At 46.4% G+C, this 14,163-nt stretch overlaps 1 protein-coding gene and 1 long non-coding RNA gene across 4 annotated transcripts in view; one reads left to right on the forward strand and one right to left on the reverse strand.

Annotated features, from left to right (window-relative positions):
• Positions 1 to 1,088: 1,088 nt before the first annotated feature.
• Positions 1,089 to 6,207, reverse strand: LOC142050012 (uncharacterized). 2 transcript variants are annotated; one of them, XR_012657884.1, is made up of 3 exons: positions 5,380 to 6,207; positions 5,172 to 5,295; positions 1,089 to 4,892 (listed from the first exon to the last, which is right to left on the reverse strand). It is a non-coding gene; the product is annotated as an uncharacterized LOC142050012 (long non-coding RNA). The 2 variants fall into 2 exon arrangements; XR_012657883.1 differs by having other exon boundaries at positions 5,172 to 6,207.
• A 118-nt stretch (positions 6,208 to 6,325) lies between these two features.
• ADAMTS6 (ADAM metallopeptidase with thrombospondin type 1 motif 6) overlaps positions 6,326 to 14,163 on the forward strand; it is a 163,345-nt gene continuing 155,507 nt past the window's right edge. The window contains exons 1-3 of one of the 2 annotated variants that reach the window (XM_075078308.1): positions 6,326 to 6,932; positions 11,977 to 12,367; positions 13,146 to 13,510. In XM_075078308.1, coding sequence (XP_074934409.1) covers positions 12,271 to 12,367; positions 13,146 to 13,510 — 462 coding nt within the window. In that variant the 5' untranslated portion in view covers positions 6,326 to 6,932; positions 11,977 to 12,270. The other variant, XM_075078309.1, reaches the window with a different exon arrangement.

Genomic DNA, 14,163 nt, shown 5'->3' on the forward strand with positions numbered 1-14,163 from the left:
CTACATGCCTGGAGATGACCCCCAGGGTGAGCTGTTCCATCACCTTTTCAGGGATGGAGGTGAGGCTGACTGGCCTATAGGTTCCCAGGTCATCTTTCTTGCCCTTTTTAGAAGATTGGAGTGACTCTGGTGACAAGGACCCTTCAGTCCTTGGGCACCTCTCCTGTCCTCTGTGGCCTTTCAAAGATGATGGAGAGTGGCTCAGCAAGAAGATCCTCCAGCTCCCTCAGCACTCATGGGTGCATCCCATCAGGGCCCATGGATTTGCGAGGATCCAGTTTGCTTAGGAGATCTCTGACCCAGTCCTCCACAACCAAGGGCAAGTCTTCCTTCCTCCAGATTGTCTCTCTCACCTCTGGGGGCTGGGGTGCCTGAGTGCCTGCTGTAGCAGTAAAGACCGAGGCAAAGAAGGCACTCAGTAACTCCGCCTTCTCTGCATCCTACCTCACCACGGCACCCACCTCATTCAGCAGTGGGCCCACAGTTTTCCCAGTCTTTCTTTTACTGCTGATGTATTTGAAGAAGCCCTTCCTGTTATTCTTGACAGTCCTTGCCAGACTGAATTCTAAGTGGACCTTGGCCTTCCTTGTTGCATCTCTGTATACCCTGACAACATTCTTATATTCCTCCCGAGTGGCCAGTCCCTTTTTCCACATCCTGTAAACCTCCTTCTTCCATTTGATTTCTCTAGAAGGTCTTTGCTCATCCATACAGGTCTTCCGGCTCCTTTGTTTGACGACTTCTGCTTAGGGATCTTGAGCTGGGGATCTTGAGCTTGGAGGAAGTGGTGCTTGAATACTGGCCAGCTGTCTTGGACCCACCTACTTTCTAGAGCCCTAACCCATGGGACTCCTCCAAGCAGGTCTTTGAAGAGGCCTAAGTTGGCTCTCTTGAAGTCCAAGGTTGTAATCCTACTTGTTGCCCTGCTTCTAGCATGAAGGATCCTGAACTCCACCATCTCATGGTCATTGGAGCCAAGGCTAGCCCCAGCCCTCACATCCTCAACCAGACCTTTGTTTGTTAGTGTAAGGTCCAGCAGCACATCTTGCCTCGTTGGCTTCTCCACCACCTGCATCAAAAAGTTATCCTCAATTCTCAAAAAGTTGTTATCTATTTTTACAGAATCATATAAGAAAATGAACAATGAAATTACTTGTGAGATAAGGGGAAAGAAATGTATTTACTAACCACATTCACATAGCACCCTACTACATTCACAGTAAGTTGTTGCATTTTGGAGGGATACCCAAAAGTTACAAGGGGAGAGGTGAGCATTGTAATTTTTTTTTTCAATTCTTCAAACCTTTGGCTTAACAGTCTTTATTAAAGATAGTTCCATTTATAAACTGTTGCAAGACACTCTGGTAGAAAGAATGCCAGAAAACCATCTAAATTAGACAAAGTTGTAATCCATGTCCAAAGCAGTATGCACCGTATGCTCTAGAGTCTTTAATAAATCTTTTCCAGCTATACAGTCCAGGAATATAGAAAGGAAAGTCCAATTCTTTCCATTCAAAATAAACCTGTGCTCATTTCATAATCCAATTTTACAATCTCTGACATTAGTCTGTGTTCATGCTTTTATATAAAGCATACCAAGAAAAGGGGAATCACCACATAGTTCAGCAGATGCTAAATGAGCTGTCTGTGATGCTCATCAGTATAACTACTGTAATTCTTCAATTCAGAAACCAAACAAGTCACTCGGGCACCTGATACTGAGGTGCCTAATTCTGTGCTGGGAGTGTCATTCCTAGAGCTGAGTGCCAGGCTGCAAAACGCTGCAGTGCTCTGCAATCTGACAGCCAAGTATTCTCGTGAGTTAATTCCAGATTTTTCATTCTAAAATAAAAATAACTGAATTCTTATGTATTTGCTAAGATTTTCTGCATAGCTTTTATATGTTTCTGTGTACGCTAATCTTTGAGGAATACCAGTTACCAATTTTTTCCATACAGATTTTCCATACACCTTTTCCACACATTGTACAATTTGTTTTAGCTTTGTTCTCCGCAAGTCTTGCTGACTGTTCAGATCTTATGAACAACTTTCTCTGGAAATAGGCAAATAACAAAACAAGAATACACAGAACAACTATAATTCATATAGCTGGAAAATGCTCCCTTCAAACAATCCATTTTGCCTACTGACTAATCTTCTTTCTGGTATCTATCCCTTGACTCAGAAAGCTGGAAATAGATAAAGCAGGAAAAAATACTCTGAAATAAAACAACTCCCGCATCTGAGTTACCTTTTCTGCTTACTACTATTCCTGTTCTTGTATGGAACGGTATTGTTTTTTTCTTTCCTTTCTACTTTAATCTTAATGAGGATAGGATTGGTTCCACCATATTTGCCTGCAAAATCTGAGGCCAAAATCCATTCTGCTGTAGGGATTCCCTAATCACCTTGAGTAGTTTAATATCCCTCACCTCAGGTTTACTAGAGAGATATTAAATCTTACCCCTCCCACTGTCCACCCTTCCCATGTTTTGAGCAAGCTCTGAGCATTACTCTCACCACATTCATATACTCTTAATCTCTCTGCCCTGCCTCATCTTTGTTCCACCAGGGAGGAAACTGGCCAGGACATGCTGCAGGATGCCAAGCTTACACGAAGTTTTCTAGTTTTATTTCCAAATTTTATACTAAAATCAAGTTGGCCAGGTTCACAGGGCCTTGCAGAAACAAGGAGGCTTGGGCGAGGGTAAGTCCCGCATCAGCATAACACACACAGCTGCTTGCAGGGGACATCCTGGAAAAGGATGGCCTACCACCCTGCCTTTGCTAAGGCTCTTTGTATTTAAATGAAGACATTCTTGGCAATATCCGCATTGCTGGGCAAAAGTATCCTCAAAGCCATACTTGAAGCCAAATTGCATCACTGTGAATTTTGTTATAGAGGGCCATCAAGACAGCTCAACTCAAAAGGGGTGCACTTTCTAGTTGGAAGTACACTTTGATATGCATTCTGTCTCTGAAATACAATGTGCCAGGCACAATAGCTTCTACTTCTGACTGCAAGTGGTTGGTATTAGGCTGAACACATGGCCCAGGGTAATTTCTAGAGATGTTTTTAGATCTCTTCCTGCAAGGGGAGATGAGATTTGTAAGCAATCTGAATTCAGGCTATTTACAAGGAAATGCCAGTGAAAGATGCTGGATCTCAATAGTACCAAGTACCCCTGGAATCTTTTAGTTCGGGGGACTAAAAATGAAGTCCTTGAGCACATCAAGAGCTTTTCTCCCTATAAACACAGATAAAGCACAGAACCTAGAGCACATATACACGCAAGGTTATAATGTTTGGGGTTTTTTTTGCAACTATATGGTCAACTGAAGTATTTTAGCAAATGTGTTTATGTATTTATAATTTTATATTTTATTTTTTAAAAAAAGTTATTATTCGTTCTCCAAACACTACTGGGATATTTCTAAATATGATAGGTTATTATCCTCAGGTCTTCATTGACAAGGTGAAAATATTTCCTGGAAGAAAACCCCATACTTTCAAGCATGTCCATCCAAATGTACAGGTAGCAAGAATCTCATCTTACAGAAATGCACTGCTCACCAAAAACTTCTTTCCCTTCTGCATTTATTTCAGTTAAAAGCAAGATTCCTGGAATCAACCTCAAATACCTCCAAATATGTCTAGCAATGTTAAACTGAAGTTTAATATAAATATTTATTTAAACAAAAAAAGTGTGCTTGCCAATCTTACCAGTTGTTGACTGACATACTAAAGGATTCAAAGGCCTAAAGTGAAGTCAGGCATGCTTTAGGTAACTACTTCCATGGTTAAGACATGGAGTAATATGCTCTGTGCTCAATAAATGCTTCTGAGACACAGTTTATATATATTATCAGAATTCATAATAGAATTCCTATCCCTGCTACAAAGACTTCTACTTGCAGCAAAGAAAAAATTTATGCTAAGAATCTGCACACCACTTTCTGTGCAAGTTTCTTTTCTTAAAAGTTGCAGACCATAAAAACGTGTATGTAGATGTTATTTGGGCTGATGAAACAAAAATAAAATCAAATAAACTCGGTATTTTTACCTGAACAAGGTTCACGCTGAAAAACAATTTTATATAATAAAGCAAAACAGGTAAGTCAAACTGTATTGGGAATTCTGTCAGAAATTCTAATCACAGATGGTCAGGAATTTTTTTAACTGGAGCCAAAGCTTTTCCTGGTAATATACCAGTTTTGACAAAATTGCTATTGGAAACATTTTCTCAGCTCCAGCAGCAGGTGTAACTCCAGTCTGGGGCAGGGAATAAATAACTTCTTGGTCTGAGCAAGCAGCTAGGTTTTGCCCAGCCCAAGAATCTTTGCTTTGCTCGATTTAGAGAAGGGAGTTGAACCCATGTGAGGGCCCTAACTAGACAGTGATAAGCTGCCTTTCTTTTTATCTTGATGAGCATTCATTCAGTTATAGTCAGTGGAGCAGCTCCAGCCAGGGGGAGGCCAGTCCTCCACACCAGAAGAGTCCCCAGCCTAGCCGCCAGACAGCAACCTGAGCGCTCCCGAGACTGATTCAGGCAGGGTCTGATTTGAAGGCAGGTCTCCCAAATCCCATGAGGATGCCACAAGCATGAGGCAGCTGGCTGTGATATGTGTGTGTCTGTTCAAAAGGTTATTTCTGGTCCTGATGCAGAATGGGGAAAAAAACCCTCTCTCTTTGCAATCTGTCCTTTCAAAAGGATGGGCTCTCATGGCTCTCTGTATATACCACCAAACCTGCAGAAAACGTCGAGCAGAACCTGTCTCAATGCCTGGCCGTGGAGACAGATGATGCAGCTAAGGTGCACCTGGCTGTATCTGCCGCAGAGCTTGCTTGGCGAATGTGGTCTTTCCATGTTATCATCTTTGGCCTTCATTATCTGCAGAAGCAGGAATTTGGGAATATTAACAAAAACCACTCGACATGAAAGATACCTTTTTTAACTAAGCAGACATACGCAGGCATACCCGCCGAGGCGGCGAGTGTCCCCGCCCATACGCGATGAGGAAGAGGAAGGGAGGGAAGAAGGGAGGGAGGAAGGGAGGGAGGAAGGGAGGCACTGGCCGCCTCTCCGAGGGCCGCTCCCGCCCCGCTCGCCGACGCAGGATGGCGCCCGCGGTATAAGCAATTAACGCGTAGGAGCAGGTAGACAACCTACTTCCAGAAGACAGCCTTTCTCCTCCCAGTGCCTATGTTCCTACGGAGGGCTGGTTTTACAGCTCCGGTTTTCGATGCGCCGGTAACGCTCCGCTGCTCCCCGGGCCACCACAACGTGCATTTGCCTGACGAGTGGGAAGGGATCTCACAAATCAGTGTTTATTGTGTTAGCGCGAAGTTACAGTATGGATGATGACAAACGCGACTACCTTTTTAGGGGGCTAGAGCTACTGTTGGAAGAAATTGCGCATAGCTATACGCAGAGCCGCGTTCCGCTGCAGCAGCGCTTCGCACGCTCACCCGCTCAGCGGGGCGCGCGGCAGCCGGCGGTCTCACTTCCCCGCCCCAGGGGCCGGCAGCCAGCCCGGGGCCGCGGCGGGGGCTGCCGCGCTCGGCCGTGAATCCGCGGGCCGGTCCTGGCCGTTCCGCCCTCGGGGAAGCCCCGGGGCAGCTGCGCGCTCGGACGCTTCCCTGCGAATCATCCCACAGGCCGGCCAGCTCTTACGGGTTCACCGGGAGAATTGTATCTACTACCTCCGGCTCGGGAGGAAAACGCGCACACGCACCGCTCGGGAAATACTGTTAGCAGAAGCCCGAAACCTCAGAACCTAGGTTCAGGAAGGAATTTTTTTTTTTCTCTCTTTCTTCTTTTTTTGGCTATCGGAGATTAACTGGCGATGAAGAGAGCAAGTCCTCCCCCCGCCCCGCCACCGCCAGGCGGAGGGAGCACAAGCGATCCCGCAGACCTCTCGCTTCCCTCTGCCGTGCCCGCCCTCCTCCCGCTTCCAGACCCCCGCCGCAAATGAAAGTGAAAGCCCTGCGGCGGGGGCAGGGCGGGACCCCCGGTCGGGACCCCGGTCAGGCCCGGGCCCGGGCCCCGGCCCCGGCCGGCCGCAGTCGCCGCGCCGGCTGTAGGCGCCGCCTCCCTTCAACTGGAAACGCTGTTCCTTTGGGGTTTTCTTTCATGAGGGCCCGGTCCGGGCGGGGGGTGGGGTGAGGTGGGGGGCGGCGGCCCCGGCCCGCCGCTCCCCCGCGCTGCTCACCGTTACCCCGACTGTACCCCTGCCCCCCCGCCGCCACGTGATGCGGCGCGCACGCGCGGGCGGCCCGCCGCGGCGGGGCACATCTGCAGGCTGACGTCAGCGTGGCCCGCGCCGTCCCCCGGGCGAGGCTGCCAAGGCCGCCTGCCGCCGCCGCGCTCGGCTTGGCCGGGGGCCGGCAGCCGGAGGAGGTCTGGGGCTACTTCAACCAAACCTTCCCGAGCCCTTCCTGCTCTGCCTGCCTTCCCTCTTCCCCCGCCCTCCCCCGCTCCCCCTCTCGCTCCCCTCTCTCCCCCCCCGACTCAGATGATATTCACATGGTATTTTGCACAGAGGAGGCTGCTCAAGAGGAGGGCACCCACCCCCACCCCAATATAAGCCTGTTTTTCCTTCCTTCCTTTCCCCCCCCCTTTTTTTTTTCCTGTTGGAAAGACAAAATGTGCGGGGTGATAGGTTGGGTGAATTGATGGCATCCTTCCTTCTGCCAAGCCAGCCCGTTTTCTAAAAAAAAAAAAACAAACCAAAAACAAAACCTCCAAAAAAAATCCCAATCCCCCCCCAAAAAACCCTTTTAGGAAGGCTAGAGAATTTTATTCTGTTGGAGAATATAACCCTGATGGTTGCTTGCACAGAGGGGAAAAGCAGAGAGGAATACGGGAATCGTCCTGTGCAATCTCTATTGTTTGAAACGTACTTTATATCAGAAATTGAAGATGAAAACGGTAAGGAAGATTTCACGCTATTCAATGAAACTTTTTGCTTTTCTTGTGTCCCGAATAATGGTGCGTGCAGGGCTTTGGGGAGCGGGGGAGGTTTATGTTGCATTAGGCGAGGTGGATTTGGAGTAATTTCAGAGAGAAACCTTTGAGGATGGGGGAAGGGGGTGCGAGGATTTTCAGCCGAGAAGAGTAGTGATGTACAAAGTACGGTCTGGAGCAGTGTAGTTTTTTAAGGTTTTTCATACTTTTGATACTAAGTCGTTGTTAGAGGGAAGGAAAAAGAGGGAGGAAAAAAAAATCCAAGAGCAGATGAAAACCAAAGCAGCCCCCCAACGCCACCGACAGCCCAGAGCAATTCCGGATGGCTCTCGGTGTGGGAAGCCCAGCCTTCGGTCGCGCCGTGCCCGGCGCTGTCCGGGGCCGCGGTCGGACAAGTGCAGACTTTGTGCCGGGCTTCGGAGGGTCGGCGCGGCCCCGGCACCGAAGCCGTCCCGCTGCCGGCGGGGACCTCGGGCTCGCTCTCGCCGGGCTCGTCAGGAAGATGGAAGCGTGTGGTTTTGATTTACTCGGAGCCGCTTGGGATTCGCCAGACTGTTAACCCGGCGGAGCCTTGTGGATCGGTGTGTGCCCGTCCCCGCAGCGGCCCGGGGTTCAAAGGGACTTTGTTTGGTGGGAGGAGGAGGAGGTAAGTGGGCTCTCGCTCCCTGGCGATGTGTGTGCGGATTTAGGCTTCGCTATTTTCTTTCATTGTTGTACACGAGAGAAAAAGGGGAGAGGAGGGGGTGGGGGGGAGAGGGAGAGAGTCAGACTCTTGTTTTTATTTGGGCTGCCGGTGCAACGCGTTTGGGCCAAACGCCAAGTGTCTGGGTCACACGCGTTTTATCCAAATAGATTCAGCGCTGCTGTCTGGAAATGGGCTGCTGAAAGTTAACTTTAGGATCAACTCCACCACAGCAACCAGACTCTTCCCTGCAGTCTCTCCAGGGAGGAGGGCTTTTTTTTTTTTTTTCCTTCTTTTTCCTTCGGAATTTTCTTTGAGGGATGTACGTCTGGTGACCTCTAACTTGTTCAAGACTAGTTTTTTTAAAACTTTTTGTGCGTGCAGACGCATGTATTTAATGTGCATGTGTATACGTGCTGGGTTGTATGTGTAGCCATGTATTTTTCTGGTCTGTTGACTTTTTCGGGGGGTGTGGTTGTTTGCTTTTTTGCATCCCCCCCCTCCCCGAAGTGCAATGACAGTTGACCCCCGGACAGGGCCGGCCGGTGGAGGAGGGGGGTCTCCGGCTGTGCATACGGCGGCAGCCCTGTCCCCCCCGTACACCGGGGCACGCACAGCAGCAGTTCTTTTCCTCACGCCTGGGTTTCTGGTTAGTTACCGGGGAGGAAGACTCCGTCCTTTCCCTTTGTACGCGACCCCCTCCCCGCCGCCCCCCGCCCCTTTTCACCGAGCCCCTCCCGGCGCGCTCCGCGCCTCGCCGTTCTCGCCTGGGGAGCTCCCAGGGGCACGGCTAATCCCCGGTTTTTGAAGCCCTGCAACGCTTTTCACGGCCGGCCCCGATACCTGTAATTGAATTTGCGTGATTGATGCCCGCCCCGGCCCCTCCCTCCCGCCCTCCCTCCCCATTTCCTTAGCAACCACTCGTACTGCCGGGGCGGGCGCGCGGCCGCCCCCAGCCGCGCCTCACCGCCCGCCCGGGCTGGGGAGAGCGGAAAGGCGGCGGGCACCTCACGGCGGCGGGGCCGATCGGGGCCCCCATCCCCTCCACAGGCGGCTTAGGGGTCCGAATCGCCGCCGGCGGTGGTGGTGAAACACCTCCCCCCCCCCGCATTTCCTTCCCCCTTCCCGCCGTGAGCGGCGCGGCCGTTTCCCGCCTGCCGCGGCGCTGGGTCGCTCCCCTCGACCCCTCCGTTCCGCCCCGAGGCGTAACTCCCCGTCGGTCTGTGTGATAAGGCGCTGCGGTGTCGCGTTGTTTCGGCACCTCGGCTGCTGTCGGGAGACCTCGCCGCCGCCGCCAAGTGCGGCGGAGCCTGGCGGCTGAGTGGTGGACACCCCCGGTGTGGGACCCCCCGGAGCGGTGCGGGACGTGGCAGTCCCCAGGGGAGGCGGCACGGGTGGCGGCGCGCTTGGCGTACCGGTCTCTTGGCGGGTTGCCTATCCTAAAACTTCACTCGCCGTAAGTTTAAGGAACGCCTTAGTTGCCCAAGGCGCCTTTGCTTAGATGGAGGCTCCCAAGGTGGCTGGTCTGAGCAGTTCGGCTTGTCACCTCCCCATAATCCACCTTCTGCCCCACAGTCTTCCAGTTTATGTTTCTGGCCTTTTATTCCTCATGGAGTTTCAGTGGCTGCAAAGCTCACGGCATCAGTGGCAGGACTGCCACTCTTGGCATCAGTTCCTCCACAGAAATGGCAGTGCTGTGCCACTGCTTTGTTGTCGGCATTGCAAGTTTTGAAAAACATCTTTTTCTTCGCTGTTTCGCAAAGCTTTTATAATTAGGCAGGATCTGTGGTTTTAGGTAGCGGTTCAGGACATGGAGCCACACCTGTCCTTACCAGTGGATGAACGTGTACTTCAGCCACAAGACAGTGGAAACACTTACTGTAAGCTTAGTGTTGATCAAATGCATCATCTTAACAACAGTCAGAGTTGAATGCTGAATATGCTACCAAGGAAGATGGAAAGAATAAAGGCTATAGGCAGTGGACACTTCAAGGTTCCTACCAGACTTTGTCCTGGAAAGTACTATATCTGGAGTTACCCGAGCACTTTATCCTTTAAGTCCATTACTGTCCCTTAATTCAGACCATTAATATAGCTATGTGTGGTCTGCTTGTATCAGTGCTCAAGCTGGCTATAATATTTTCTGAAAGGAGCTTAAAAATCCTGCTGAAACTTAGCAAGCTTAACGTGAAAGGAGGTTTTTCTTGTGTAATGCTTGGAATGGGGGAGACCATTTCGCACAGGCCCCTGCAAAGACGCTAAACGTGGGTGACCGTTGGACACGGTTGTCCAATGCCCATCGTGTAGGATTTTGGGGTCACAAATAATGGGCACTGTAGTTTATGTCCAGTATTCTGAGTTACCTAGCTCCTTCAGTACTACAGTTTCAGGAGATCTTAATCTTAGGATAACTTACTGTCAGTCTAACAGGCTGAACATGAACTCCCCATTGTGACTTTTTGGCAAAGTAAAAGCTGTGAGGCAGTGTTACCTCTATATATGGCAGTAACGAGCCATTACTGGACTACAGTGTCCAGTTCTGGTGTCTGTGCAGGAAAAGGGATGCTGATGAACTGGGAAGGGTTCAGAAAAACACTGCAGGAGTATTTAGACATCTGGAAACTGGACTGTACAGAGTGAGGTAAACCAAATAGGTTGAGCTGCTTATCAGGAAGTATCAAGAGGTTCTTGTATCAGATTATAACTATCCATGCAAGGAGGAGAAAGCAGCTTGTTGGCAGACAGGGGTAAAGCAAGATTCAGTGACAGGAATTTGAAACTACGTTCTCAGATTTGAAATAAGGTACATTATTTAGTGTCCTATTGAGTATGGGGGTGATTATGTGTCTTCAAAACTTGTAAAAGTCTAGAAGCTGTATACTAGCTAGGAAGTAAAGGTTTTAACATAAAAGGCCAGACCAGAGACTTTACTAATATGCTTTGAGGCCTTGTGGCATGTGAATGGCATCACTAAATCCTTCTTCCCCCGACAAAAAAAAATACTACTAAGCCCAAGCTATGCTTGCAAAGTATATTTTATTCCCTGTAAAAACCTCATTAAATCCTGTGTACGGTCTTGAAAGATATTTAAAAAATAGGTATTGGAATGATCAGGTTAACCTAATTTAGATAGTAATAGATGCATTTCAAAATGGCTAAGACATTTCCTAGTATTCACTGTGATGTTAGTAAATAGGCTTTGCATGATGTTCATTTTTCTGGAGATGATATGCTACAACTCTTTAACCTTTACAAATAGTCTGCTGGCTGCAGGGGTATTACCTGTCTAAGTGGATATTATAAATAATTCCCAGATTTTTAGAAAGGCAAGTCTATCAGGTGCATGTGTAAGTGATTCTGTATACTTTTGGAAATTTATTTTTAAACAGTCTTCCCTCCTTAGGTGTTCCATTTCTCCATTGTCTGCTTCAGCAGAGTTTGCCCTATGCGCAGGTGTGCTGCGAGTGATTAAGAGGACTGATTAGTACCAGCTGACACAACACATGGTTTGGTATCCCATGATACTGGACTGTTAATTGACTGCATAGATCTTGCATTTAATCCCTGGCTGCAGCTGGAGCTGCTTTTTAGTATTACTGCAATAGTGTTTTAAATGCCCCCCAAAACCCCAAAAACAAACCCCACCAAAAGATAAGTAACATGTTATTTGCTCAATCCGGTCACCTGCAAAAAGAAAATAAAAATATATTCTTCTACATCAAATTATAGGTAAGGTTTTTGACAAAACATTTTTGACAACAAATATTTGAAAGATTAGAATGCGTATGATGGATAGCTTCAGATACTGAAATTTGTTCTTTGGTATTAGACTGTGCAGCATTCCCATTTAAGTGAATGAGAATTCTGCCTGCATAAGCAGAACCAAGGCCCAAGTAATAACAAAATAGATGCTGCAGAAAGATCAGATAACTATACTCTGGATTCTTTCCCAGGTTCTTCCTTTGTCTACCAGGGTATTGGGTCTAGTTATTTGCTGCTAAAGTCAATGAGTGCATAGCATTGATTACAGCTGGAACGAGTCCAAACACAATATTTGAGCAACAAGAAACCTTAATTTTATGAATCCTTACGCATATTTAACATAAAGCTGATATGTACATCTTAAGCTGTATGGGTTCTGTTCAAGGTTAATGGTAATTCCTGTTTTTTGTAAGATTGCAACCTTGGACCATGAAAGTGATAATGGTTGAATGCTATTTCAAGATGTTACACAGTGTAGTTCACTATGATAGCTTAGTGTTTTTGCAGTATACATCTGCTTTAGTAGAAAGAATTTGCCTTGACTTATTTTCTTTTGTTTTTCAGGAAAAGAAATGGAGTAAGTTCAGTAACTATCCAGTCTAACGTCTTACTGATATCCTAAGGAGTCTTACAAATACTTATTTTGAATTGAGAAAATGACTGCAGATCTAGAAGAAAGTACAGGTTGTTGGAAAAGAATACCTGTCAAAAAGTGGAACATCCAATAGTTAATTTGGAAGTAGCATAAAAGAAATATACCTGTTATGGTGCGATTCTGGAGTGGAGTTAACTCCGTAGCACACAGGTAGCTCTCCAAGGAGGAAAAAAAAAATAAAGAGCTTTCTGTTTTTCTAAATTATGGAAATTTTTTGGAAGACGTGGACATGGATTTTGAGCCTAGTCTTGGTTTCATCGGAATTTCACAGTGACGACAGGCTTTCGTATAGTTCTCAAGGTAGGGGTCCGACCTCTGTAGCTGACAAGAAGCATCTATTTTTGCATTGTATTCTAAACCATGTTTATATAATTAATGAGATCATATGGGCTCTGCTCTTAGTTTTATTGTGATTCATTGTCACAGAAGTTTAAATACAGCAAATCTGATTAATTTTTTGTTTTAATTTCTTTCTGTCTACCTTTAACTGTAGGAAAGCCTTGCGAATGAAATCTTATAAAATGCTGTGCTTGATAATAGTTTACAGACTTGCCATAACAACATTAACATGTTTTTAGACAGGAAGTACGGATCTAATCTTACTTTGATCCATTAACATTTATAGGTTTTTAATTAAATGAAGAGTGATTCACATGTTCTTACAAGATAATACTTTTTGTTACTCCTGTTCTTATCCTTGCAGGTGGTTCTAATAGCTTTTGTCTTTGAATGGTATCACTGGGAAGAATGCGTTGTTCGTAGGTTAGAATTTAGGCCCAAATGTGTATATATTTTGGGTAAATAGGAAAAGATGTAGTTAAAGTTTTGTATTTCCAGTGACATAAAATTAATAGGAAACTGAACACATTTTCTTGACCTAAAAAGAAAGAAAAGAATGTTTTATTTTATTTAGGGAAATGCTACATCTTGCGTTTACCTGAAAATGACTTTTATTCATGAGGGTAATTAGATTTAGCGAAGTATGGTCGATGTTTATACTACTACTTGTTGTTTTCCTCTTATATTTTCTTCTCTTCTATGCCCATTCCCTGGACTGTCTTACCTTGTGATTACAAAGAGGAATTCCTGTCTTACCTTGAACACTACCAACTAACAATCCCAATAAGGGTTGATCAAAATGGAGCCTTCCTCAGCTTTACTGTGAAAAATGCTAAACCCTCAAGAAGGAGGAGGAGTACAGACCCTTATGACCAAGAACTGCCAGCATCTAAATTATTTTTTAAACTTTCTGCCTATGGCAAGCACTTTCATTTAAACCTGACTCTCAACACAGATTTGGTGTCCAGACATTTTACAGTAGAATACTGGGGGAAAGATGGACCGCAATGGAAGCACGATTTTTTAGACCACTGTCATTACACAGGATATTTGCAAGACCAACACAGGACAACTAAAGTGGCCTTAAGCAACTGCAATGGTCTGGTAAGTGCACATTACATTTTCTAGTATAATAGTGTCCTTGTCCCTTTTAAATTACCGAAGAAGAACTTAATTGGCATATCTTTCAGTTTTTTTGAGTCCCTGCAGGAAGCAAGCAGTCAGGAGGGTGCAGAAAACCCCTAAAACCTGGTCTGGGTCCTGGGGAAAAGTAGTCATCAGTTGTTCAAGCTTAATTGTAAGTACTAAGACCCAATTCTGTAGTCCTTTAGCAGGCAGCGTTTTCAGTGTTTACAGTGTCTGCACTAGGGCTGCAAGATTAGGTCTGTGTTGAGATCCTTACAGGTTATAAAAATGTTGCAAGCTCAAGAGGCGGAGAGGAGGAAGCAGTGCGTCCTTTAGGATGCTGAATCTCTCCAGAGAGACAATAGTTGAACTGAATGCCTGCTTGTTGTCTTTGAGAATTTGGCATTTAGACACTTTTGAGTAAATAACAGAAGAGGAGTTGCTTGGTGGAGAAGTCATCATTGCTGTAAATTCAAAGAGTGAAGACGAAAGTAGACACCTTTGCAAGTAGCAGCATCAGAAAGTAATTATTTACCTTTTCAAATTTTGTTTAAATGCAACTGTTTACAATTTGTAAAAGTAGGACTAGAAATTCTCATCTCTTCTTTTACTGTTGATCTCTTGATCACATG

The sequence above is a fragment of the Phalacrocorax aristotelis genome, chromosome Z, assembly GCF_949628215.1.
Source record: "Phalacrocorax aristotelis chromosome Z, bGulAri2.1, whole genome shotgun sequence".
NCBI lineage: Eukaryota > Metazoa > Chordata > Aves > Suliformes > Phalacrocoracidae > Phalacrocorax > Phalacrocorax aristotelis.